At 44.8% G+C, this 27,321-nt stretch overlaps 1 protein-coding gene across 8 annotated transcripts in view; it reads left to right on the forward strand.

Annotated features, from left to right (window-relative positions):
• The window catches only part of LOC138624738 (nuclear factor 1 B-type-like), a 73,357-nt gene that overhangs the window by 33,852 nt on the left and 12,184 nt on the right, over nucleotides 1-27,321 (forward strand). For 5 of the 8 annotated variants that reach the window (XM_069705208.1, XM_069705204.1, XM_069705207.1 and 2 more), the window contains exons 3-10: nucleotides 11,099-11,155; nucleotides 13,422-13,490; nucleotides 16,529-16,649; nucleotides 17,333-17,454; nucleotides 20,554-20,685; nucleotides 20,866-21,050; nucleotides 23,506-23,644; nucleotides 24,254-24,336. In XM_069705208.1, the coding sequence (XP_069561309.1) occupies nucleotides 11,099-11,155; nucleotides 13,422-13,490; nucleotides 16,529-16,649; nucleotides 17,333-17,454; nucleotides 20,554-20,685; nucleotides 20,866-21,050; nucleotides 23,506-23,644; nucleotides 24,254-24,336 (908 nt within the window). Of the gene's footprint in view, nucleotides 1-11,098; nucleotides 11,156-13,421; nucleotides 13,491-16,528; nucleotides 16,650-17,332; nucleotides 17,455-17,912; nucleotides 17,985-20,550; nucleotides 20,686-20,865; nucleotides 21,051-23,505; nucleotides 23,645-24,253; nucleotides 24,337-27,321 lie in introns of all 8 variants that reach the window. The other 3 variants (XM_069705203.1, XM_069705205.1, XM_069705202.1) reach the window with 2 other exon arrangements.

The raw sequence follows: 27,321 nt of genomic DNA on the forward strand, positions 1-27,321 counted from the left end.
CAACGCTCTGACCTTGTGGCGGGCGAAGAGCCTTCGCTCCCTCCTGAGTTACTTGAAAATCTGTTTTATGATGCCGTTTTATTTAAGCCGCCGCTCTGCAACCGACTACAGCTCACCGAATGAGAATTTACCTGATGCAGTGAGATGTGGAAGAGCAGTGGTTTGTTTTGTGAAATCCCTCCTATAGTTTCCCTCGTTGCCCTAAAAGCTTCATTCCCTGGTCATATGCCAGTGGAGACACCCGAACCCCACTCCCTCAACAAACCCTGTTGCCCCCGAGCCTCGATCCCCATGGATGCTTTGATTCGGCCCAGCTCTGACGGGGGCCTCTGAAAAAGCCCCGTCTCCAGGCTCATTAACAGGAAAGGAGGGGTTTTACTGGCCATGCGGCATGCAGCCGGCTTTTAAACCACCAACGAGCTCCTCGCTTGGCCTGCTGCATCTGAACAGCTTCCACTCTAAAGAGTTAAAACATCCTTCCATCATTACTGCGCTATTAGGAGTTCAGAAAGATGTGGGCAGTATTAGACCTGAGGCTCCCGGAGATTGGTCTGCACTTTGCTACAAGGTATCGTCCTCCTGGTACACGAGTAACGAGTACCTCGCACATTTTGTTCAGAACCAAAAGGGACTGAGGTTTGATACCCGGCCCTTCACTCATGATGGATGTCTGAGTAATAGATGAGGAGGAATGATGATGCGGCAGCACAGTAGCCCGGATGGTAAAGAAGAAAGCACCATTTGCACCTGCCGCTTCATTCCCTACTGGAGTTGTAATGGAAAAGATAAACTGGATCGACATCTGTTGGCAATGTCAGTAGTCTGTTTTTATGCTTGTAATGACACATTAAACTCTGTGGTTGATTCTCCCCCCCTTCTCCACCCTATGTCCCGTTCCAGGGGAGCAGTGCCAGCAAAATCGTCTGAATGAGTGCACGCTTTGTTTTCTTTGTCTGTTTTGGGCCAAGATCTGGCCTTAGATGTGGTGGCATTCTATGATCGGATAATTCCTTCCACGTCCCCACTTTAAGGTGTGTGCGTGTGTGCGTGTGTGTGTGTGTGTGTTGTGTGTGTGTTTCACTGCCGCTTGCTTGGCAGAGCTCAGGGAGCGCAAACAGTGGCAATGGGTGGCAGGGATCCTCGGTGGCCTCTCGCCCAGCTGGAGGAGAGCCATGTTGCCCTGTGAGGGAGCACCCAGTCGCCCTGGCGTGGCCTGCAGGTCTCGCCAGTGGGAAGTCCTCTTGGCTGAATCCTGAGACCTTCGTAAGCGCTGACAATTACTGACACATCACTGGCAGAGGCCAAACGGACACAGAACATTACACAGGCCTGAGTGAAAATCAAGTGACTTTGCTTTTGAAACTTTTGAAAAGAAATGCAAAGAAAAAAAAACGAGTTGAAGTTACTTCCATCTGTAGATTTACAAACTAAAAAAAAAAAAAAAAAAAAGACACCTTTATTTACACAAGATTTTAAGTATTGTCACATAAATCATTTTGATTTTCATTGAAATTTCTAGTCCAATACGATAGCAGCCAGGGTTTGGTGGTTGGTGTGAGATAAAGATGTAGGTAGCATTGCTAAATGTGCTTCCTTATCAGTGCAGACCAGAGCGGCATCAAATACATTAATAAAACAACATCTTGTTTACTGGCTCCCTCTACCAGCTGCAAGTTAGAAATCCGTGCATGTTTTCCAGAGACGTACATTTGAAAAACCAAAGAGTTTGAGTTTGCTAACTGGGATGTGTTTGTGAAAGTTGAAAGGAAGCTGGCGGCTAAAACCAGTTAAGCCTCGTTAGTATCACAACCAGGCTGTCCCTGAACTATGATCTGTGGGCCAAGTTGTCTCTCCTGGGAGAGTGGGGAATTTCCCAGACCCCTTAAACACCCCCACTGTCTCTCCTTCCCTCTGTCCCTCCTCCCTCCGGACCAGTCGAGACGTGCAGGTTTGAACCCTCTCTCTGTGTTTCTGGCCTCCAATGCCCATTGCCACTCAAACAGCAGGGGTCCGGTGCATTTGTCTCATAATTATCCGACTGGATAGGGGGGTTCTGAAGATGAAAGAGGCGAATCACAGAGCTCCTCTGTCAAAGGTCTGTCTGCCTGACTGGGGGGTTTTGGATCTATCTCCCTTGTCCTCTCTCTTTCGTGGCATCCACCGCCCACCCCACCGCCTCTCCTCCATCGCGCACACAGCCTTGCTTTTCCTCAACGGCGGCCTCCACAGAGCACCATCGCCAGCAGTGAACGCTCGTGCACGGCCCCCCCTTCTACCAGCCTCCCCACTGATTCATTCACAACTACAAAACTGCAGAAATACCCCCCACCCTCACATCCTGAAAGACTTCAGACTTTCTCCTTTTTTTTTTTTTTTCCTCCCTCCCACCCCTCACAAGCTCCGCCCACCAACCATCGGCTAGCTGCCCACCTCACCCATTTGCCCCCCTCTCCTGCATCCGCCTCCTCTTTTCTCCTCTCCACCCTCCCCACCGCCACCTTTCTCCTTCTTCTCCTCTTAACTACTGGCTAGGAGTTAATGGACTGTTTTGGCTAGTCTCCAGACGGTGAGTGTCACCTCATTAGCCTATAGCGGCTCGCTCCCAGACTGCTCCTTGTGTGTGTGTGTGTGTGTGTGTGTGTGTGTGTGTGTGTGTGTGTGTGTGTGTGTGTGTGTGTGTGTGTGTGTGTGTGTGTTGGAGGAGGACTATAACGACGGAATGTCATTGGTCTGTCTCCCCCCCCCCCCGCCCCACCCTGGCCTCCCCCCACCGACCCACCACACACCCCTTACCCTCTCCTTCTCCCCTTCCCACCACTACAATGAATGAGAAAACACGCATGCATAATTAAATCTATAGTCTCGTCCTCACTCCACCCTCCCTTCCCTCCTTCCTCCACAGACGTGCATTAAAAAAAAAAAAAAAAAAACGCTCCTGCTTGGAAGTTTGCCACTGTGAAGAAAAAAAAACAAAAAAAAACCCCGCAGTGTCTTCGAACCAGAGAGATGTGGCCAACCTTGCACCCTCCTATGGACCTATTCTTTTTACCCCGGCCTGCCGAATGGCAGGGTGGCAACAGCGGGCGAATGTAAATGCCACCCGGTCCTGCCAGTCAATTACACCGCAACAAAGCTAATTGTTTGTTTGGTGCATACCAAAAAAAGATGCGAGGCTGGCCATTGATGGAGCCATTGTTTCAACACAGATGCCAAGTTCTTTTTTTCTCACAGGCTCGACCTGATGCTGCTTCAACTTGTTAATGATGAGACCACACTTTTTGGAATATCGGCTAATCCACGTTTTAAAAGTGTAAACAATTTTAGGCAAACGTCTGATGAGTATTTTAATAATCAGTCAATCTGTTCATTATTTTCTGATTACTTAGTTTACATCATTCAGAGGGCCAAACGTTAGGCTTTCCAGTTGCTTGGTTTAACTCATCAAAAGTCACAAATTCAAAAACAAACAATTTACAAAGCTGAAAAAGAAGAAAAGTTTTAAATCCTGACATTTGAGTTGCTCCAACCATAAAACCTTGGGAACTGTTGCCTGACAAATGACCTCATAATGAATGATGAACAAGATGGTACAAATGGATGCGGATTGATTTTCTGTCCGTCCACTGATGAATTGTTTCAGCACAAGTACTATTCATGAATATACAGTAACTACAAACACGCAGTGTCGGGTGTCGTATGGGAGAAGAAAAGTTCTGGCAGAAAGCTGAGAGGAAAGTGCCGGGAAGAGAAAGAATAAACGGGGGATTTAGGAAAAAGTAAAGAAAAATTAAAAAAAATGAAAGAAAGAAAGAAAAAAGAAAAAGGTAAGGCCACGCTGTGAGAAAAGGGCAAACAGAGCGAGAGTGGGAGGAGGTGGAAACATTAAGTGGGACTCAGTGTGCTGACTGCAGACCAGCCTGCTCATTTTTCACCGGACAGATGAGCCACTGTGTTGCGTTGTGTTGTGCAGTTTGTCTGGTCTCTGACTGCATAGCACAGATCATCTCACCGCAGGATGCTGTGTGTGTGTGTGTGTGTGTGTGTGTGTGTGTGTGTGTGTGTGTGTGTGTGTGTGTGTGTGTGTGTGTGTGTGTGTGTGTGTGTGTGTGTGCGCTCGCCCATTTGGGCACACGTGTGCCTCAGTGTGTTGAAACTGCACGTGTGTTTTGTACACATGTCGCATGACGACATGGTGAGCTGCGCCCTCCCCCCCGAGCGTGTTTGCCTCCGTCTTTGCACTGTAAACGCATGTGATGCGTGCATCAGCACAGAGGTGGGTAAACTTTATTTCACAAATTAAAAGGTGGGGAAGTTGAATTTGGATGGATTAACCCTCATCTGCATCCTTAGTTGTGTAGCTGTGTATCCTTTTGTGCTCCCCAGGTTCTTCCTTCTCCTCTCCTGGGCCGGTGTGGCTAATGATCCGTCAGGCCATTCAGTCCCTTGTTCAGGGCCCACTCGCCACTGAATGCGCTCCCTCCCCGTCCACACTGTTTGGTGACCTCAATGAGGAGCCTGTTGTCCTCCCGGCTCAGTTAAAATGCTCTCCTCTTTTCACTGCCGTGAGAGTTTACGGAGGAGAAGGCACAGAGACTCGGCGAAGAGAAAGAGGGCCGCTCTTCACTGGCATTAGTATGCAACGATTAGAAACAAACACACACTGATGATCCGCACACACACACACACACACACGCGCACACACACACACACACACACACACACACACACACACACACACACACACACACACACTAGAGGCGGCAGCGGGCGTGAGCTTGCTCTCGTTGAGAGATGCACAGGGACACAAGGGAGATACAAGTGAGCTGGGTCACACACACACACACACACACACACACACACACACACACACACACACACACACACACACACACACACACACACACACACACACACACACACACACACACACACACACACACACACACACACACACAGTATGTCTGTCAGGGTTTTGAGACTTATGGAATCAAGTGGGATCCCAGCCCAGACAAGAACAATGAGAAGCCATACTGTGTGTGTGTGTGTGTGTGTGTGTGTGTGTGTGTGTGTGTGTGTGTGTGTGTGTGTGTGTGTGTGTGTGTGTGTGTGTGTGTGTGTGTGTGTCTCCCCTCCTGCTCTATTGAACAAGTCTGTGGTGTCTGTCTTAGAGAAAAGAAGGCAACATTTCATTGTTCTCACAGACGTTTCAACTTTGCCCCTCTCACTTTCTCTCTGCTTTTCTCTCCCATTTGTCTGAGTGTGTGTGTGTGTGTGTGTGTGTGTGTGTGTGTGTGTGTGTGTGTGTGTGTGTGTGTGTGTGTGTGTGTGTGTGTGTGTGCTCTCGTGAGTGTGTGTAACTCATCTCACTGTACCTGCATTCCCCGTCAGTGGCAGTCATTTGATAGGGTAGCTATCCGGATTACCAGGTGCTCCTTTAAGCCAATAAGAAATACTTGCCTTGTTCCAATTATGAGATAATCATTACGGTGTCACACAGTGTATAGCCACCACTGGGGAAACATAGTCATAGTTTGTCAAGGAAACACAATACTGCCCATGTCTTTCAGGTATCACTGATAATAAACCCAACAATATGGCCTGGATGAGGTTTTAAAAGAGGCTGTTTTCTGAACTTGGTTTGACTGAACGGGGAAGCTTTTTCTGCATTTACTGCTTAGTCAAAACTCCTTCTCCTCCTTGAGACAACACCAACCCCAAGATGGGGTCCCAGTTGGCACAGTATTTCTCTTCCCTTCACCCTAGGTGTCAGTATCACTCCCCTTTCGGCCAGGTCAGGTGCCAGCCCTTTTGCAGGATGCCATGCATGAGCCCTGGTGAGTGTGTGTGTGTGTGTGTGTGTGTGTGTGGGGGGGGGGGGTTGGGGGTGCCCGAGATGCCAGAATTTGGTGGGTGTGGGTGTGTGTGTGTGTGTGTGTGTGTGTGTGTGTGTGTGTGTGTGTGTATACAGGGAGGGGTCGGCGGTGGGGGGCATCGCCAGTTGGCAGGCTGGCACACAAAGGCTGGCATGATAAGATCCTCCCTCTTCGGTGGGCAGATTTTCTCGCCCATATCTTTTGTTTGGCTTGTTTGGGTTGTGGCTCATCCTGATAAAGGCCACTTTGTTTAGACAACAAAGCGTGAGGGAGGGAGAGAAGAGAGAGATACAGAGACAAAGAGATAGAATGAGAGAGAGAGAGATATGGGGGGCTGACATTAAAAACATTTTTTTTTTTAAAAGGCTGCAAAAGAGGGTTGGGGTGGGGGGCACCGATACAGATGGAAACATTAAAAGAAAAAGAGAGAAAAGTGTTTTAAAAACGAGAAAATCAAGACAGTTGCAAAATAGATAAAGTGCACTTTTCACCGGATAAGACAGCATCGTCACAGATACAAGCTGAACAGTAGATATAAGCAGAGGTGGTATGAAAAGATACAATGGAGGAGGGATAGTGTTGCAGGCACAGGGACAGCGATAGACAGATAGCCAGGAGAAGAAAGACAGATTTGGAGAAGGGAGCAGGTTCTGCTGGCTGCTGGAAGCCAGCCGAGTAGTGTGAGGTCATCGCCAAAGCTGTGAATGATAGAAACCAGGAGCAGAGGAGGACATGGGACAAAGTACACACACACACACACACACACACACACACACACTACATACCAGCACATGTACAGTCATTTATGAATACTGTCAAGACTTGCTTGACCCCGTGCAACACGCACACACACACACACACACACACACACACACACACACACACACACACACACACACACACACACACACACACACACACACACACACACACACATTATTACACACATATTTGGGCCGTGCACTTCCAAGGAAGGACAAGTCGGAGTCTCGGCGCACCGGAACAGAAAAGAAAAGCTGGAGGACACTGAGCAGAAAGTCTGCTCGGCCACATCAAATATTTACTCAGGAGCAGCTGTATTGTCGAAACATTACGCATCAGAGCTGCTCCGTAATTAGGTCGATATTTTCTGCCCCTCTCCCCCTCTCTGTTTCCCTACTTTGCCGGGAGTCCACCCCTCTCCACCTCTCCTCCACACTCCCCTCCCTTCGCCTCCCCAGGCTGCTGAAATGCGTCTTGGCTCGGGACCCATGCCTCTGGCAGCCAGAGTGCTATACATGTGCACAGAACCCCGCTCGGCATAAAATGGCTGCCAGATAGGCTTCTCCTCCTGAAATGTCGACAGTGGTATGCATCTGCAGGGCGTGCGCACTGTTTTTTTGTGGAGGATATCTGTACATGTCTGCAAGTGTTTGCGGGCGACAAACGTGCACCACGGTTATCCCTCCCTCCCTCCCCCAAAAAAGTAAATATATATATATATATACATATATATATATATATAAAAAAGAAGAAGAGAGAAAGTTTCCCAAACTATGTGGCTAATTTAATCCTCAGTGTGTGTGTGTGTGTGTGTGTGTGTGTGTGTGTGTGTATGTGCATGCGTGTTTTGCAATTTAGTGGGAACAGAATGGGTATCATGCCAAAAATGAGGAGGGTGGGTTAGGGAGAGTGTGTGTGAGTGTTTTACTGATTATAAAATCCAGCCGAGTAACACACTTGGGCGTGGAGAAACCTCACAAGCGCTGAGAAACTTTCTTTCCGAGCCAGATTTCTGTTACCATTACCCCTAATTGCCCTAATTGTTACAGTGGTATGATAAGTATCCCACTGGACAAGAAGGTGTAAGAACTCGTGGACACATCCAAAATCCCCACAAGGCCCCTCTGCTGCCTTTTTTCCCCCTTGGTTCTTTTTTTTTTTTTTTTTTTGCTGAGTAACAGCAGATGATCTGATTCATACTTGGTACTGTTTTTTCACTTCCTTCATGGACCGGTTTGTTTATTTAAACAAGTGGCAGGGACGGAGGGTGCCAAGAAATGTTGTCTTTGGAAAAGGACCGTGTGTTTATGCCTGTGTGTGTGTGTGTGTGTGTGTGTGTGTGAGAGAGAGTGAGAGAGAGGCCGTGTGTGTGGTGTCTGGCCCTGTGATCAAGCCCTGCCAAGCTCCCGGGGCAAAGCTGAGCCTCCTCGACCGCAACTGTTTATTTACAGGTTACACTGCTGTTTATTTGAAGACTATCGGATTGGCCGGGCTTCTGCACAGGACACCTTTTAGATACAGATAGCTCGGCTCATTCTCCTAATAGCCCACGTCTTTACATTCTATTTCTGAATAGCCTTGATAAAAGTCAATATAAATTTAAATGCACTTAAATTCAACATGTACATATTTATTTGACTTGGATAACTTGAAATTTAAACTTTATTTCCATACCTGTTGAATTACAAAATTGAAAACACATTCAAGCTTCTTTATTCGGTCATTTTGACTCATTTGATAGGAAGTTGATTTGGAGAGCTCGGACAAAACAAAAACAAACAAAAACCACATACATAAAACAATTGATTTAAATTTAAAAAAATGACAGACAACAGGAGGTAAAACGCTGAGATTCACAGCCTCCCAAATGTCCAAGCGCCTTACTCAACAATGTAATCACCCTGAAAAAAAAAAAGAAGGTGCCTGAAGCTGCCCTTCTTGGGTCAAAGGTAAAATGTAATGTAATAGAGGGGGGTGTTTCCAGCTCCGGTGCAGGCCTGGCAGATGTGCCATATGCTTGCATCCCACCTTGAGTCATCCAGGTGGTCTCTCCTGGTGCTACAGTGGGGCCTCATGCTGGAGGATGCTGCCTGGGATCTCTAATTGCCACGACCATCTGCTCTTTTTGTCTTGGTCGCCTGTTCAGCCCTGGAAGAAGTGAAAAAACAACAACAAAACAAACAAAAACACCAAACTCTGATCCGATCTAACTGAACTGGAGCACCTCTCCCACCTCCTCGCTCTTTCTCCTCTTCAGGGTTTGCCTCCTCTCTGCTCTCTTGTGTGCTCTTTTCTCTCTCTCCTGCCTGTTTCTTTCCCTCTCAGCAGTTCTCAGGGAGAAAGCATGGAGTTGGCAGTCGTAACTAGACTGATGGATGACTTTGAAAGTGGCATGGGGAGGGGGGGTACGGGGAGACAAGGCCACTGAGCTCCCTGCAATCGCTTTATGGACATGTGCTGTGGCAAATCCAAGCAAACCTCAGCTTGCCCACAAAAGCTTCTTTACACAGTGTGTGTGTGTGTGTGTGTGTGTGTGTGTGTGTGTGTGTGTGTGTGTGTGTGTGTGTGTGTGTGTGTGTGTGTGTGTGTGTGTTCGTGCAGGGGGAAACTAAAGGGACTCGCTGTTTATTGGTGCAAGGCAAGGGAAACTATTTGGCTGACGTCAGACTCGAACATGTTCAATGTACAAGTGTACAACTTGCGATGCAACTGAGATTTTAGTACTAAAGAATATAAATTATTGATTACTAAAAGGAACATTTTCAATCATTTTCTGCTCCCAAAATTCCTGTTTTATATCATTAAAATGTTATATATATATATATTTTTCTTTTTAAACTGCTGATTTAAACAGAAGAAGCCATTTAAGGATGTCATTTTGGTTACCTCTGCCAATTAGGAGGCTAAAAAATAAAATAAAAAAAATATTTGTAGTGAAAATGGTTGTTACATGCGGCACTAATGCCTTTAAACGTAAACATCTTCAGGGGAGAGATTTACCAGCAGGACAACTCGATGAGAAAGCATGAACCCGGCTCGTGTTTTTACGTTCTTAGGAAGCACAGCAGAGACACATTGTGAGGCCATAACTCGTACGCCGCTCGTGTGTTTTTAGGGCTAAGCACACTGAAAAGAGGGAATTTGTTCTGCTCAACGTATGGTCCTTTTCCCTCCCTACTTTGTCATTGTTGAGCTTCGGCCAAGAACATTCTGTTTTTGCAGCGCTGTTTAATAGTCAAATTTAGGAGTTGGGGAACAAGAGAGAGAGGGAGAGCGACACAGAGGCAGAACAAGAAAGGAATAAATCTTTCAACTTTTTTTTTTTTTCCCCTTCTCCTTCCCTCTCCCTCTCTCTCCCTCTCTCTTTCTCTCTATTCGTTGCCTCTAATGCAGCTCATGAGAGCTGAGGCAGGAAAAGGGGTGTTGTTGCAAGGCGAGGGTATCTGAGTTCACTGTCTGTGGTGCTCAAGCTCTCTCCAGTTAAAGGTGTAGATAATAATCTCCTCGCTGGTTCTCGTTGCACCCTCTCCGTTTCAGGGCATGTCATTATGGGGGTCGACTCAGACGGGGCAACAGCGGCAGCAGCTCAGCACCGCTCCATGTAGGAGTTCAAGGCCTTTTTTTTTTTTTTTTTTTTTTTAATTTCTAACAGCATTAGTGCATGTGCAGATGGAAATCTGAAGGGAAAACTAATTTCGATGTTTCACGACTTTTCGTGCTGCGTGATGTAAAAGGATAAAAAGGCCTCGGCGCCTGTCAGTGATTAAGCAGGAACTACTGAGGAATGATTCATTCCCGTCCCAGTGAGGCTTCAAGGTAAAAGACGTCAGTCCGGTCCGCCTCATACCAAAGCCTGAGCACCGTAGCCGGTGGAAAAAAATTCCACTCATGTTTCCTTGTGTTTCCCCGCCCCTCCTGTCCTCTCTCCATGTTTTGTTCTGTGCTTGTACCTTGCACAGCAGGACCGAACACATTCTGAGCCCCCCACCACCTCCAAACACTCCCCCAGCCCCTTTGAAAAATTACCCAAGGTCTGCTGGTAAAAACCTCTAGGTCATCCTGTGTCAGATGCAGAGCCTTTTTTTTTTTTCTTCAGTTGCCCCTCCCATTAATGATAATGCTGTTCAAACAAAACTGTCTTGTTGAATGTACAGCGGGTTTGCTCCTCTTGACAGGCAGATAAGGAAAAAGCTCTCAGCTCCCATGAAAAATACGTTTGAGCGTTTTTCCTCGTCTTGACAGAAGTCATTTCTTCACTTCAGGTTAAAAAAGTGACCTCAGTGAGTTTGTGGTCGACCAAATGGGACAAACCATATACAGAAGAGGCAATAACAAAAAGGCAAACTTGGGATTTAGGGACAGGAAACAATAGAAATAATCAATGCTGACAAGAAAACCATGTTTTCAGGTTCATTTGATGTCTTCTTATTTTAATCTCTCTGCTCCTCTTTCTGTGTTTGCAGACTCGCAGCAGTCAGGAAGTCCAAGTAACAATGATCCAGGCAAGAACCCTCTTCCAGGTATGTAGAGTGCCAGTCGTCCTCCCTCCTCCCTCCTGTCATCGCTCTATTGTTCCTCTGCAGCTTGCCCACTGCACAGCGGCTTATGTACACCATAACCTACCTCGTTTGAATAGTGTTGTGAACTCTGTGACTTGTAGGCAGTATAGTATTACTGTCAATCAAAAGCTGTGTTGTAGCAGCGCTACTGTACGTGTATACCACATGATCCACTGTCCGGTATGGAAAGATATATGATGTCTAGCTAAAAAAATAAAAATTCAAGTGGATAGTCCAGGTTTTAAACACCTTAAAAAAAAGATGATTAATGCCAAGTAGATTAACTAAATATGACACATTTGGTGTAAAATTTAAACTTCGACTTCTGACATCTCTTTGATGAGGCCATATTTTTTTAATATTCTGAGGAAAAATTTACGAGATCATAAAATTTGAATTATCATGACCCAGTGACAGCATCAAATACTGTAAAAAAAAATATAAAAAAAGGCAGAGACACGCGATGTGCGGAGTGAATTTGTAACAGCAGATTGCACCTTTGGCTGGGAGTTGAGTGCGTTAAGGTGAGCCAGCAAAGCCGAGCCGTGGAGAATATTCTCTGACGGTGCCGTTGTTCCCCTGGACTGACCTGCGCCGTGTCGTCACAATGTTGGAATGAAAATAGTTTGAAGAGTATAATTAGTTTTCTACCTCAAGAGCAGGTTCTGCTGATACCAGTGCCAAGGAAAACATGCGAGCGAGCCAATGACTCAGGCCTGGGAGGCCCTCGGCAGTGGTACAGTGCCTTGTGAAAGCCGTTGGCTCGCTGGAGACATTAAGCTTCGTAGGTGCCAATCGAGATGCCCGTCTATCTTTCTGGCACGGCCCGAGCACCCTTGGCATTGAAGCAAAGCAGAGCCAGAGTCATTTGGGTGTCAATAACTTGTCTGGCTGTTGTACTTGACTGACAGCCTCTGATTAGTGCTACTGAGTCCTGGGCAGGTCATACAGACCTCAACAAATCTACAGACGCTGCAAAAAAAAACCCACTTTAGGCCTTTCATTTCTTCAGTCTAAAAATAGTTTTCGGAAAACAGGAGTAAAAAAAAAAATAGCTCTGTTGAAACAACCTCGTTTCACTTCCACAGCAGTTTCGTGATTTCAAGCGAGTCTTAAAACAGTTTATTGACATTGGAAAGAATAAAGCAATCTCACATTCTCAAACTAATCTTTAATATTACTGCTGCAGTAAATGAGACTTTGAGATGGGTACGGCTTGGTGTAATACTGTATCATAGCATTACAGTGTCAATATTGAGAGAGCTTAAGTTTTGGTCAAGCAAGCAGCACCTGCAGTTCAGCACGGCCTCACTGCTTTTCCCACAGCAGCAGGAGTCTGCCTGTCACTCCTCCTCCTCCTCCTCCTCACACACCTGTCCTGTCACTCTTTACTGGGCTGCGCAGAACGGCTCTGTGCTACATGGTAGTTTTAACACGTCAAATGAAAAACACAGGCGGTAACTGTATACAATCATTTTAGAAGTAAAAAAGCTCTCTTCGACCATTTAAAAAAAAAAAAAAAAAAAATTTAAGAAGAGGGCTAGACGTGCATAAATCATTGTGTAATAATCAGGTTTTCTTAGTTCTCTTGTTTTATGCTGAATCGTGTGTTCTTTTCTCAATATACAATTTTTAAGAAGATAAAAGTATCATAAAATCAGAGCTCCGAGCGGAGATTCGAGTTGAATTGTTGGATTTCAGATTGAAAAAAAAAGTTGATTAATTTGCACATGTAAACATGATTGATAATGGAAGAAAAAAATAAGAAGGATCAAAATTTCTGTAGCTCCGTCCATCTTAAATAAAACTTGAGATTATTTAATATCCATTTTAAATTCAGTGTTGTTGTTGTTGATTTTACAATAGAGTAAAGTAACGCCTGCACACTTACTCAAAGCCACACAGGTTTAATAACGACCCTTCAATCGTACTTGGATCTTCATCAGGTCAGAACGATTACCTGTGTAGATATTAAACTTGTGGCTTGGACTGAATGTGCAGGCCTTACTGTTTTCCAATGATGCTGTCATCTAATTAGCCCTGCACCTACTTAATCTGCATGCAACTATTTGCACTCAACTGTTCATTTCACACCCAAAGAACGACATGTGAGGCTCTAATTTTATTCCACATCGAGTAGATTAAAAGCATTTCAAATGTGTTTTAGTCATGATCACAGCTACAATAGTAAATGCATAATGTGCATTCATGGTTTCTGTGTCTGCAGTCTATTTGGAAGACAGTTTCATCAAATCAGGAGTCTTCAGTGTTGCAGAACTGGTGCGAGTGTCCAGAAGTAAGTACACAGCTGTTGTATTCTTTTAGTACTCACACACCCTCAGAGGTGTTTTCAGTTTTACTGTAACTGGGGCTCACATAAGGACACTAAAGTCTTTCTGCATATCGAAGGTGCAACAGAGTTAAAAATGAAAGTCAGGAAGCTGTCAGTCAATCACAATGTTTACATGCTCAGACAATCATTAAAAGAGGTGTAGTTAGGTAACACAACCAAAATCCCCCCCCCCCACCTGTCAGGGTGTGCAGAGACTGATATGTTTAACTGATCCTGATTTTTAAAATAAAACAGCCGCATAAAATTCCGATTTTTATTTATTTATTTTTTTCCTCCTAATCTCCTTATTCACTCAAATCCACCATACAGCTGTGGTGTGCTAAATCCTGTTCGACCGGTCTGTTTCGCAACGAGAGAACAGTGAGAGTACGCAGCTGTCTGTTCGAGCCCGTGTTCATCTGTAGAGACACGTCTGCCCTCCGCCGAGCCGTTGACGGTTGTTCTTCCTCCGTTAACCGAGGGCACGTCAAGGCATCGCTTGGTCTGTGCTGCCTCTGAGCGCAGGCTGTAACTGCAACGAACGTGCCCGCGGTGCACAAAGGACTCCAGTCACCCCAGACAACCTGTGTTTAAAAGATACATACCTGCGCTGCGTTGTCTGTGCTGTTGTAGCATGCAGCAGCCACCTCCAGTCTCATGGTGAGACTCAGAGGGGTGTGTAACCTGCTCGGTGCGATAGTCAGGAACACTTGGATCTGACATTTTATCTGAACAGGGTTTAAATGGATTAAAAATGTCACTAAAATTGACAACACTGATTATATCTTTGTAAATGTTAAAGTGATGTTATGTTGCACCTATTTTGTTAACTGACAAAATCGTTTACATCACTAACTTAAAAAAAAAAAAAAAAAAGTGCCACTTCCAGCTTCTCAAATGTCTTATGTGATAGTAAACTGAATATATTTGTTTCGGACTGTTGGTCAGACGAAACAAGTAATTTTAATATCTCAACTTTGGCTCCTGGAAATTATGCCGAGCAGTTTTCACCATTTTTTTTTTTTGAACATTTCATAAACCAAAGATTTGCTCTGAAAATAACCACTGGTAAATGAATAATGATTATTCTCTGCCCTAAACTGATAAACACGTCAACATTCAACGACTAAAACCAATACATTTAATTCATATTGACACATTTTTATACTTACATGGCCAAAAGTCTCAGTATATTGTCAAACTGAGAGAGCAACAAATAGTATCCAAGACATCAAAGTGTTTCTGGTGTAACAACATGGACCAAGACATAACCTACTCCTTCCACTGCTCAGAGACTGAATCTCCTTTGAAAGAGTGTGTTTTTGTTTGGTGTTTAACTTGCCCCCCTGACCAGATGGCCACCGCGCTGCCATGTTTGCTCTCATGTGACCGAGCCCGGTTTCACTAAAGCCGACTGAAGTCGAGCTGGAATTTTAAAAAGGTCGACGGACGCACAGGAATTGTCACTCACTCAGCCGGTTACTCCCAGGGAAGATATCTAAGCAGCCGCTCGTCCGTCATCACGCTTCTCTCCCAACTCTCCGGGCTGTTGAGACATTCTTTGAAGTCCATCAAAGGGAGCTGCGGAGTTCAAGGCTGACTTACAGTCCAGCATTTCGACGAGGACGCTCATTAATGCAACAGGAGCCTCGGCTGCAAGTGCAAAAATATTTTTGTCAATAGAAAATGTGGGCATGCACGGGCAAATGAAACTGTTGTGCTAAACTAGTGACAGAACATTCTTTCTTTTTCCCCTCATACAGTACGATGAGGTAATCTACTGGCGAAAACACTGGGTGGCGAATTATTGTTTGTTTTTGCAGCATCGCTCTGTCATTTATTGTTTTTCTTTTTTGGCCTTAAAGTCAAAGCCCAGATTATTAAATGAGATGATTGGCAGGGTTTTCCGAGTGGCATGACAAATATTGTGGCAAGAGGAGAGAAAGAGCGATAAAGAGCGAGCGGCACACAGAGAGATGGTTGGGAGTATCCTAAGCCATGAATGAAAAGGAAAAACAATAGTGTTGCATTCAGCGTCCTCGGGCCGGATGCATTCCTCCACAGACAGCTCGGTATGGGTAGCAGCGGGTAGGGGCCTTTGCCAGGGCTACAGTGGGCTGCCAGGGCGGAGGCTGGCGGAGGGATCGTGCCAGTGGTGAACCTCAGACCACAACAGACGGCGCCACACACTCCATCCTCTCATCCACTCCAAACCAACCAACCGCTCGAGCTGCAGGCTGCCTCGCTGGGCCACACACCGAAGAGAGAGAGAGAGAGAGAGAGAAAACGAGCGACAGCGCAGGGAGAAGAGCGTGCATGGGTGGTGAACCCCTTTTGTTCTGTAAATACAGGCCGGGCCTCCCTTGAAACAATATCCCTCACCTTGACCGCAGTGAGAAAAGCAACACCTTTCCCGTTGTAAATCATCATGCGCGGAAACCACTAAGTACGGTGTTATAGAAGACCGTAAAGAGGAAAGTGTTGATGATTGTAAAAGTTTACTGAGATGCCTTTCAGCGCTCGTACAAATTTGTGATGAAATGAAAATGAATTGAAATGATTCTATTCTTCCGCAAAACAAAAACAAACAAAAATGGACATTTAAAGGCAAAAGAAACATTTTAAAATCATATTAAAATTTGCTATTTCTGATCATAATAATTTAGGATACCAACAAAATGAAAAAAAAAATGCTTCATCCATGCATACATTCATCCAAAATGCACTTTCAGTTTCCTTAGATATGTCCTTCCATTCAGCTACAAGCACTTTGACAACCAGACTTAATCAGTGCTCAGCAGAAATGCCTGCGATGGTCAGACAGTTAACCTGTGAACAGGGAGTTGTTAATATGATACACAAAGCCTCTAAACAATAAGCTTCAATAACAGTCAGTCAAGCTATTGTGTAATTAATTGTGCATCTCTCGATGCTCTGACAGTATTCGATCTGACAACACTGTGACATTGAACTCCTCTTTCTTTTCTCCGTGTCCTCTGCAGTGCCCATCACCCACGGTGCAGCGGTAAACTTCTCCATGGCTGACATGCCCAGTCAACCCTACTATCATGACCTGAGCTCCAGCGTGGGGCTTCATCGCTCCCTGTCCTCCCCTCCCGGCAGGTCAGGAGAAGTTACAGCAACAAAAACAGATTTTCTGGATATAGTTGGAAGAAAAAAGTCATTTTATTATAAAACAGGGACTTTGTTTTCTTTCATGATACCATTAAACCCCAGAAATATCTTATTGCAATCAAGGCAGGGGCAGTGCATGTCTTTTGTTCTCGATGTTGTTCTGTACTGTTTTCATATGTGGCTGAAATGAACTATTGCATGAGATGTTATAGTTTGATATTTTAGATTATTTGCTTTTAAATGATAATCATTTATTTTTCCAATAATATAGTTAAAGTCTGGCGACTGCTTAGCTTAGTATAATGACTGGAAACAGGGATACAGACAGTCTGGTTCTGTCCAGTGTAAGAAAAATTCGCCTCTTAGCATCCCCGAAGCTCAATAATTTCAGTGTAAGCTAAGCTAACCATCGCCTCGCTTTATATTTAGCATGCAAACATGAGCGTGGTATCAGTTTTCTCATCTAACACTTGGCAACAAAGCAACTACGGGTATTTGCCAAAATGTTGAACTATTCCTTTAACTGAAGTTTCACATGATGCAAGTTAATCTTTTCCAAACATCCACTCCAACTGCCCCGAATCAGTATTGACACCATCTCGCATTGTTGAAAGTTTTAGTACTCAAAATGACAGTCTGCGTTTAAGCCGTAAACTCGTCCATGTGTGCAGCAAAAGGCCCAAAACCGTCAACATGGACGAGAACATGGACACCAGCCCGACAGGACCCGACTTCTACTCGTCACCGAGCTCACCAGCCAGCAGCCGAGCAAACTGGCACGACAGAGACGGAGGTGATTTTCCAGTTGTTTTTTTTTATTTCACCGCTCTTAATTTGCCACTTTGGCCAGTAACACCCTCCATCGCATTCATACAGTCACACAAACACTCCGAGCGGGACTTTGCTCAACTCAAAGCATGTTGAGATAATTTGTCGAAGGATTTCCATCCCCGTCGCATGCAGACCGATGTGATCAAAGAAAACAACTCGCATTGTTTTTTTTAACTGCAGCTGAACTCTCTTTAACTCTCAACCTTGTCATGAGCTCCGCTGCATCACCGCCGCCGTTCTTTCTCCTCGCAGATGACCTGCATCTGGTTTCTCTGCACATGCCCTCGTTCAACCCTCTTAAAACACATACCATGTCAGAGAACACCCCGGGCATCTACAGTCATATAAATGTTTTCAAGCCATTTGAACTGCTGTTTGAATGTGAATCTGTATTCTCTCGCACCTGTCGCTGACACAAAGGAAACATTGAATTCCACAACGCAGAGTTTCCCCTTATGAGAACAAGCTGTTCCAGCTACGATCCACAACTAGGTAACTAAAAAACAACAACACTTACTTGGTTAATGACATTACTGGTAAACTTAAGAATGAAAAATTTACTTTCATACAAGTGCAAGTTGTGAGCTTTAACCTGTATCGTTTTCTTCTTAATGAGACACCCAGAATACTTTGTGAGTTTCTGTTCTGGAGAAATTCAGGTTTTTAAACCCCATGTGGAGCGATTAGACCGGCAGGTCAAATGTGTCAAGCGATTTCTCACCAAGAAACAGATGATCGTGTTTGTTTATACAGGACCAATTAAAATCAAATTCATTCACCAAGCACACTTCGCAAAATGTAAAAGGGGCTTATAGGATGAGCGGAGAGATAGAGGCGTGCATCGGGGAAACACTCGCTCGCTTGCATGCTCGCGAGAGGAAGCGAGACCCTCACAGGACAGCTTGCATGTCTCATTACGTTGTCTCCTGGTGCAGAGCACAACCCGTAGCCCTTTTAATTAAGGCCTCACTGTCCCATGTTCCTGGATCATTCTCCCTCTCTGCTGACTCCCTTAACGCTCTGATACCCGCGCTGCATCTGGATTTAACCAAGTAGAGGTGGGAAACATTTTGTCTGACGGCGGCCAACAAAATCCTTGGAAGTACAACAAGCCCGTCTCTTCCTCAGTGAGGCCGAGGTTTTCAGCTTGAACTTTGAGCACCTTTTCTTTTTTTTTTCTTTTTTTTTTTTTTTAATGTAATAAGTAGGAAAGGCTGAGGGAAGAAAACACTAGAGGATACACAGGAGACGCAGCCCTGGTTGGGATCCAGCCACAGCCCAATGTGGCCACATGAAATTTCAGCGTGTCCCTTTGCACAGGGCCGGAGAGCACCGCTCTGCGTAAACCTAGACACTTGGGGTGAGGAGAAAGGGAAAGCGGTGGGTAGGAAAGCCTCCAAAGACAGCCATTATTCTGTCAAGAGAGAATAAATGAGAAGTGGGGCGATATTAAACCCATATGAGTCCTTCCAAGTGCCAAGGAGTTATTTCTCTCACATGGCTATCGTTCGACAAAAACCTCACCATGTAGTGGAAGAAATTGTTTCTCTCCTGCGTTTTGCTGAGAGAAAGTACAGGAACTTTTTGAATATAGATGTAGATTTACTACAAGGTATATCAGTCACTGAAAGATGGCCAGTCTGCTCAAAATGCAAGGACACGTTGGCCCTTTTTATTTAAAGTGTTTAATGCCTGTTAATTAATGGTCCAGTTTAATTTCTTGCGGCAGTCTCTGAAGGAGTTAATTAGCAGAAGAGAGGGAAAGCTGAGTAACTCCTCCGCGGAAAATATTTCCTATATTTTAATGGAAACATTAAGCGGCGATATAAATCTTCTCAAAGGTATTTCTCCTTCTGACACAAAATGAAAGCACTTAAGCCGGTATCCTCTTGCAACCTCAGACTGGGAAATCCCCCTGAATTCCAGCCACCTTTGTCGCTCTCCGCCTCTGGAGATGAGTGAGTTTTCCCGTCACTTGGGTGGATCCTTCCCCGTTGATGGTTGGGGGGGGGGGGGGGCCCGGTTAATACAACAGGGGGTTTTATACAGCTTATTTTGTGGGGAAGAGATGGATGATGTGAGTTATACACCCCAAAGATCTGTGGCAGACCAGAAAAGCACTTGATGAATGTTCATAGAAAGAAGCACAAGCAGACATAGGCCATTGCCTCTCGCATCTATTTGTTATCACGTTCCCTTCAGACACTGTGTCTTACCATGGAAAATTGAAAACCGCGCAGCCGTGACAGCAGAACATTGCTCATGAAAGTGTAGAGCAGCAATAATGAGCGACTCGTACGTGGAGTTTGTGCACATACTTTCAGTTCATAGAAATGACACAAATTTCCTAAACAAATTTTGTGTCTCGCGCTGAGCCTTCAGGATTATTCATGGGGAATTACAGTAGCTTGTCAGACAGTGTGTCAGGCCAAGCGAAGCAGATGTAACAGTGTAATATTCTATTTAAGATTACGTGAGGGTCTTGAAATTCTTAAATCCTATTTGAGCGACCAGCTGCTTTACAACCGCGTGTCACTTCACTGGGTTTAATTGTCTGCTCCGACATAACAAAAGACACGTTTTTTTTTTTTTTGTCGCGGATGTCCAGTGATTTATTATGATTCCGGAGATTATATGTGATTTTTACCCTTTGGGATGTCTTTAATTTGCCAAGTAAATCTTTCATTGTGCATTGCATTTGCCGGCAAAAAAAAGGTCCCCTGATCTGCTTAATTTTAACCCTAATTCACTTTTGCCATTTAATTCCTTTCATTCATGAGGAATGGAAGCATTAGTAGGAGCTATAGGGAAATGCTGAGATTAATTTGAAGCAACAGGAATAAAAGGGATAATCTCGAAATATTTATTTTTTTCGCTCTAGCTTGTTTGACAAATTGCTCACTTCAATTCTCCTCCCTTCTAGTCTTGTGCAAACATGCCCAAAGAAATGGAGAAAGAAAACTTTTACAACTTTAAAGTTTGTACACTCAATAAGCCAAATGAATATTTTCTGACCATGACTAAGCATTTATGAGTCCGTGTGTGCTTTTCCTTCTAGCAGACATGTCGTCTCCTACCATGAAGAAGCCAGAGAAGCCGCTGTTTAGCCCCACCTCCCCGCAGGACTCCTCACCGCGACTCAGCACTTTCCCTCAGCCTCATCACCCAGGCCTAACAGGTGTAGGACACAGTGGTGAGTTACGGCGGACTTCACCCGCCGGCTGAATCCACAACTTCTTTGCCCTCATACAAACAGTCGAAGAAAAAGAATCGATATTTATACTTAATTTAGCCTCAGAGATCAATGATGATTGTTTTATTAGCTCCCTCTCACACACTCTTTATCTGCTCCTCTTGTCTGTCATTCTTGCAGTTATATCGACGAGGAGCCCCCCTCCGCACTCACCCCTGCAGTTCTCGGCCTCGGCTATCTTGCCCCCGGCGCCGTCGCCCTACTTCTCGCACACCACCATCCGCTACCCGCCTCACCTCAACCCTGCTGATCCCCTCAAGAGCTACGTGCCGTCATATGACCCGTCCAGCCCGCAGAGCAGCCAGGTCAGTCTCCTTTTGTGTGTGTGTGTGTGTGTGTGTGTGTGTGTGTGTGTGTGTGTGTGTGTGTGTGTTTGACGGAGGCAGCGAGCCAGTTTTCAGGCCAGAAGTCAGAGGGTGGTTTGGCACAAATTTCATGGCCTCTAGTCGTTCTTTGTTATCTTGTTCGGCTGCACTCCCATCTGACCTCGAGAGATTAAAGATAAGATGAATTATAGCATGCATTTTTCATTATTTCATTACTGCCTCACCGGTGCATTTGCAAATAGAGAGTATCATCCTGTTTTGCTTGTTTTTTTCTCTTGCTCCTGGTCATTCGCTTTATTTATGAGGGTTACAATGATGTTCAGTGATATCTTTGTAAAGCTGTATTTTCTTAGTGCTATTCTCAAGTCCCAAAAAATAAAAATATTACAAACCTCAAATTAGATATTTTATGAGCCTGAGCTGACCACTATTTGACGGACACAAACCTCTTGCTTTAGCACTTTTTTTTTTATTTTTTTATACTGGACTGCCTGCTCTTTATGTGGGGATATAGTGACAAACCTATAATTACAATACTCATAGTAAAGAAGAGTAACTAATTTAGCCTAATTTATAGCAAATTAAACAATAAATAAGTTCCTTTTTGGGGGCAAGCCCAGAATGAACTTTTGCCTCTCTTCATGTGACGACGAAGCGTATATTTTCTGCTTGATATAACGCTCATGGCAAAGGTCACAGTACATTCCCAGCCTTGTATTTGTAGTTTAAAAAAAAACTTTAAAAAAAACAACCGCATGACTCCATAAAAAAGTCAACCAAGCTATCGCAATTGCAGTCACACGTGACATACAAAACTGTATGAAGACATCGCAGTAAATCAAGTAGCTTAGAGGCTTTTATACATTCAGGGTACTGTGGCCAGTGTGTTGGAGAGAGAGCGAGCAGGCGTCTCTATAGATGAGAGAGCCGTGTGATATTTATGTGAGTTTTATATCCCCGCTGTTCTCACTGTAAACAAAGGCCTCGTAGACGGCTCCATCTCCAGAGCAGGGAGCGGGTTAGAAGGGGAGGCGGGGGGAGGAGGGGGGAGTGTTACTCTAGAGAAAAACCGCAGGGAATGATAAAGGTTGTAAATATTTGCCGTTGCCGGGGCCCAGTTCTTGTGCAGAATTAACTGGCCCTCTGCTGGGGTGCTGGAGAAAGGAGAGGGAGGGGGGGCGGCTCTAGCGAGGTGGGGTCCGGTAGGGAAGAGTAGAGCGCTAGAAGACCAGTTGGGGGCGGAGGGAGGTGGAGGGGGGGGGAGGGGGAGGGGGCTCAGCAAATAACACAGCGCTTATAATCCCATGGACGAGTGCCAGAATGTTTTTATGCTTGCTTTAACGCAGATTATATTACACTCTAATTAAACATTCTATTCACATCGCAGGGAACCCTGTGGACACAATTCTTTTCCAAAAAGGCCTGTTTGAGTTTTGAACTCGGGGCGGCCCTGAAATGAACGCCCCAGACAGTCTCCAGCCGCCTGAAAGAGTAGCTCCCACTAGCTTCCTTTATTTCCTTCTCCATATATATAGTCTCTCGGTCCTCGCTCTCTATACCGGCACATTCACACCATTGTAACAGGTCACTCCACAGCTCCCGCTCTGTCTTTTCACGCCCGGGTCCTCCTAAATTCCATTTATGAGCGCCATTAAAATCATTGTTTGGAATCATGTAGGAAATCCATTGTCAATGACTGAGGATCTATTGTTGCTCGTGCCCCCCAGAGTTTTAGTAATAACTGTGACTGGACAGCGGCTGAAAGCACTAAAACCTTTTCTTCAGCCGGAGCATTAAGTGCAAGAGTGAGCGGTCCAGACACCTTTTGTTGGTAACTCTTAAGTTTGTCAGCGCAAACAGAGCAGTTGCGTCCCCCCCCCCAAAAAGGAGGGACATGACGCTGTGACTGGATGTTCAGCTTGTTTAGCGAGAGTTTGTTGCATGCTTGTCTTGATTTATTGAGATCTGGCTAACTGCACATTTACAAGCGAACAAGAGCTTGTAAACATAAGTCACTGGACACAGTCCGTCCTCTCAGAAGGTTTCAGGTTTTGGTGGAAGACAAAAATGAATGTAGATCTTTTTTTTTTTTTATTGATTTTTTTTGGGGGGCATTTTTATTTTTTAACCTTAACTCAGGTAGTGCAGCGTAGACAGACAGGAAATGTGGGGAAAGAGAGACGGATAATGAAATGCAGGTCTCACACTGGTTGTTACTGCCTCCAGCACCGCACACCATACAGTATTTGATGTAATAGAGAAGTGAGTCTTTTTTTGTGTGTGCTGCTCCAGCATTGCTCGCATCGAACAAACCACTCGGCAAACGTTTGCCGTGAACATCCCTTAAATTTAAAACGAATATATTCTTCTTTTAAAAAAAAAAAAAAAAAAAAAGCTTAATTGTGTTTCCTGGTTGTTTGTACCCCACCTGCAGCCTAACAGCAGTGGTCAGGTGGTTGGAAAGGTCCCAGGCCACTTCACCCCAGTCTTGGCTCCCTCCCCACACCACGGCGCTGTGCGACCCGTCTCGCTCTCCATGCCCGACACCAAGCCCATCACCACATCAACAGAAGGTGAGCTCCAGTGCCTACTGACGCACACTACCCATCACCTACTGCACACCAATCATCCAGCAGTTCTACATCAAACAGCTGCAGCTTAAAACCCACAATCATTTTGAATTGTAAATATATAGTTTGCCTTGTAAATTTGATTGTGTCTCATTTAAAATGCGCTTAAATGACAACGGTCTGATTATTCTTACGACAAGAATAATACTTGAAGACTAACTTGAACACCGGGCTGAAAGTCTTGATTTAAAACCAGTCTAATTCACGTCTGTTTGAATCTCTGCTGGTGTCGTTGAATGCGGTCATGAGATGAGAAGTTAAACCATCAGAAGTCGGCGAAAAGAAGATTTGTGAAAATTAATGTCATGCCAGTTGATAAAATGAAGAATTGAAGTGGGCCCAAAATTGAACCTTGAGACTCCACGGGCCCTTTTTTTTACTGTAGTTCTGTTGTTTATAGTGATAGTTAATAACTTAAAATTCATGGTGCAGTTGCAATATGTTATTAAGTTTAAGAGCCTCTTACAGCACCAAGTTACGTGTACATTCCTGAAAGGCTAATTGTAATGCAAGCATGTGTTTCTGTGTTTTTTGTGGCGGCGTGTTACCCAGGCTACTCAGCCCCTGGCACCCCGACGGCTAATCGTTTTGTTGGCCTGAGCCCGAGAGATCCCACCTTCCTCCACCAGCAACAGGTGAGGTCTCCCCCTTCGCAGCACTCGGCTCACCTGCTCATCTTATCCTTTTTCTGTTCCTCTGTCTCCCTGCACATCAGTTATGAAATCCCCGCCCTCTGCAAAATCCACTCGCACTCTTGAGTTTAACTCGTAGGAACCATTAAACAGTTGTTAGATCGCAGCGCTTCAGAGGATCAGAGGACCGATGATGCTGCGGTTGCACTTGGTGTAAAAACTTAGCTGAATATGACAAAATTAGAGGCTTAACGTGGCTAATATTAGCAAGGCCTCCTGATAATTAAATCTTATTTTCTTTAAATTCTAACATCATGGTATTTTAATTTCAAGTTTAATGTCATTAAGAAAAAGAAAATAGGGTTTAATGTGCCTGTATATTATTTTTTTGTTAATCTTTTTGCTTAATTTCAGTAAAATATATACATTTATAAAGCCAAATCATTGAGAAAAACACACTCGGTGAGATATAACTTCAAAGCAGTGTGTGTGATTTTTAAACTCCGCAGTCTGCAGTAGAAAAAAAAAGAATCTACTTCCCGAGTTCACTTTGAAGAAATAAATGAAGGTGAAGGGTCACTGTCATTGTCATTGTGCGGTCACTACTCCAAGATGGATCGGACACACGGGTGCTTTTATGAGTGTAAAGTGCTCAATTCTATTTCCTTCACACATTACATTAGAAGCTCTCACGCGCGCGCGCACACACACACACACACACACACACACACACACACACACACACACACACACACACACACACACACACACACACACACACACACACACACACACACACACACACACACACACACACACCTCGTGTAATCACCTTATTTACCGCATTCAAGCCGAATACGTAGCGTCGCACCGTTGCCCCAGCAGTGGTTTTAGGATGTTCTCGGACAGATGTGGAAACCCCGTGTGTGTCCGTGTGCGTGGGTGTGTTTGTGCGTGTCTGAGGTTAGGAGTGTTGCGGCTGTTGTCGGACGAGAGAGCGCTCTCCCCCACCCCGTCTTATTGAAAGCGCTGGTCTGAGGCCAAGGCTTTTCCAACCACAACTAATTGAATGCATCTGCACGCAGCTACATAATGATCGCTGGGTTTCTCCTCAGCTCACTTTTTTTTTTTTTTTTTTTAATGTTTGGTAAAAAAAAAAAAAAAAAAAAAAAATGACAAAGCTGGCCTCTGTTTCCTCGCTCCGCTTTCTGTCTTTCTTTTTCTCTGCCTTTTCTTTCTCCCCAAATTTCCTAAAATCAGAGTAGGCAAAAGGAGAAAAAAAAAGAAAAGAAGAAGCTGGGGGATGTTTGTCAGCAGTCGTGGGATGCTTTTATTCCATTCGGGAGGATGAGAGGGAGGATTCACTTGGCTGATGTCACACAGTTTGTCTTCCACATTTTCTAGTAGCCCTGCTACTTCTTTCAGCGGGGCACAAAGTGACTACACAAGACAGCAGCAGTCTGAGTGGAGCTGCATGAGCCGCTGACTTCTGTCCAAAACTTTGCTCCCGGAGGCTACAAGGCCTTTTCGCTCCAGATTTTTGAAGTGTAAATCAGCCAGATATATAAACATCCTCTGAAGAAACACAGCAGTGTAATAGAATTAAAGTAATATGGTAAAATTCATTATTTAATAACCGTTATTATCCAAAAGTTATTTATGGCAAAACATCCTTTTGTGATCCTTTTTGCACTGGGAAAAAATAAAAAAAGACAAAAGCTAAATTATTTTAGGCCTCGCAAAATCAGCCGAGGTATCCTCAGCTTGGAAAGCGTTGGGTCAAAAAGAAGGTGGATTAAAATGTGAAAGAAGAATGAAAGCTGTGTTTGGCGCAACAACGACACCCTTCCACAGGGTTATTACCTGCTGTACGCCGACAAATAAATGTTCTTGACGGCTTTAGGAACTCTAAACAGTCCCCACGTTGATTCATCGCGCTTCGTCTTGTCCCAGTTGTTTTTGTTTTCTGTGGTATGATTTAATGGTCCGGGATATGGCCTCGCGGAGCGCGGAGAGGGGACCGAGCCAAGTCCCTCAGGACTAAACACTTTCACCGACTACTCCGTCATTGTCCTCATCTGGCAATGATGTGTTTATTGTGTGGGGTCCGCGAGGCTTCGCTAACACTTTGAGCTGTTCAGCCGCAGCCGTTCGTTGCTAGGACTCGGTAGGAGAGGGAAACGCGCACACACACACACACACACACACACACACACACACACACACACGTATGCGTCATGGTGGTTTAACGTGGTCTGCATTGGGGCCGGACCGCGGAGGTGCACTCTTCTTTGTCTGTAGGATTGTTAGAGGTCATGACTGCACTCTGCCGCTTTCAGAAATATCTTTACTTTTTTTTATTTTATTTTATTTTTTTTAATTTTTTTTTTAGATTAAAGTGAAAAGCAGAAAAGTCGTGAGGACTTTTGGGAAACCGAAGTAATTTTAACACGATGGCGCGCGCACAGATCTCCTGATCCTTGTCCAAAATGTAGTGCGGCGTTAACGCCGAGGCATGAATGATACATTTATAATATAATATTTCCTGACTGTGAAATAAATTGTAACGTGATAATTTGGTGGGTAAGTTTAAAACAACCTACTTCTCACGTGATGCCTATTTGAAAATGTGGCAACTATTAAAATAAACTCTGGACACTCACACACACACACACACACACACACACACACACACACACACACACACACACACACACACACACACACACACACACACACACACGGCAGGCTTCAAAAATGAAAAACGCAACAAAACAACACCACCACACGCTCCCACACCTGCTCTACGAATCCCAGGCAGTGAATGTGTGAAAACCCTCCATTCATCTCTCGCCTTGGTTAACCCCTCGAGGGAATGCCACCATCTAGCATTCCGCAGGGAAAGATCCGTGATCAGATGTCATTTGGTATTATCTAAGGAAGGATCCTAATCCACAATCTGCCCGCATCTGTTTGCTAACGTTCCCC

This window comes from Brachyistius frenatus, unplaced genomic scaffold (assembly GCF_029030835.1).
Source record: "Brachyistius frenatus isolate BFR_SWC_R1_liver_20210118 unplaced genomic scaffold, ASM2903083v1 Contig_54, whole genome shotgun sequence".
In the NCBI taxonomy this organism is placed as follows: domain Eukaryota; kingdom Metazoa; phylum Chordata; class Actinopteri; family Embiotocidae; genus Brachyistius; species Brachyistius frenatus.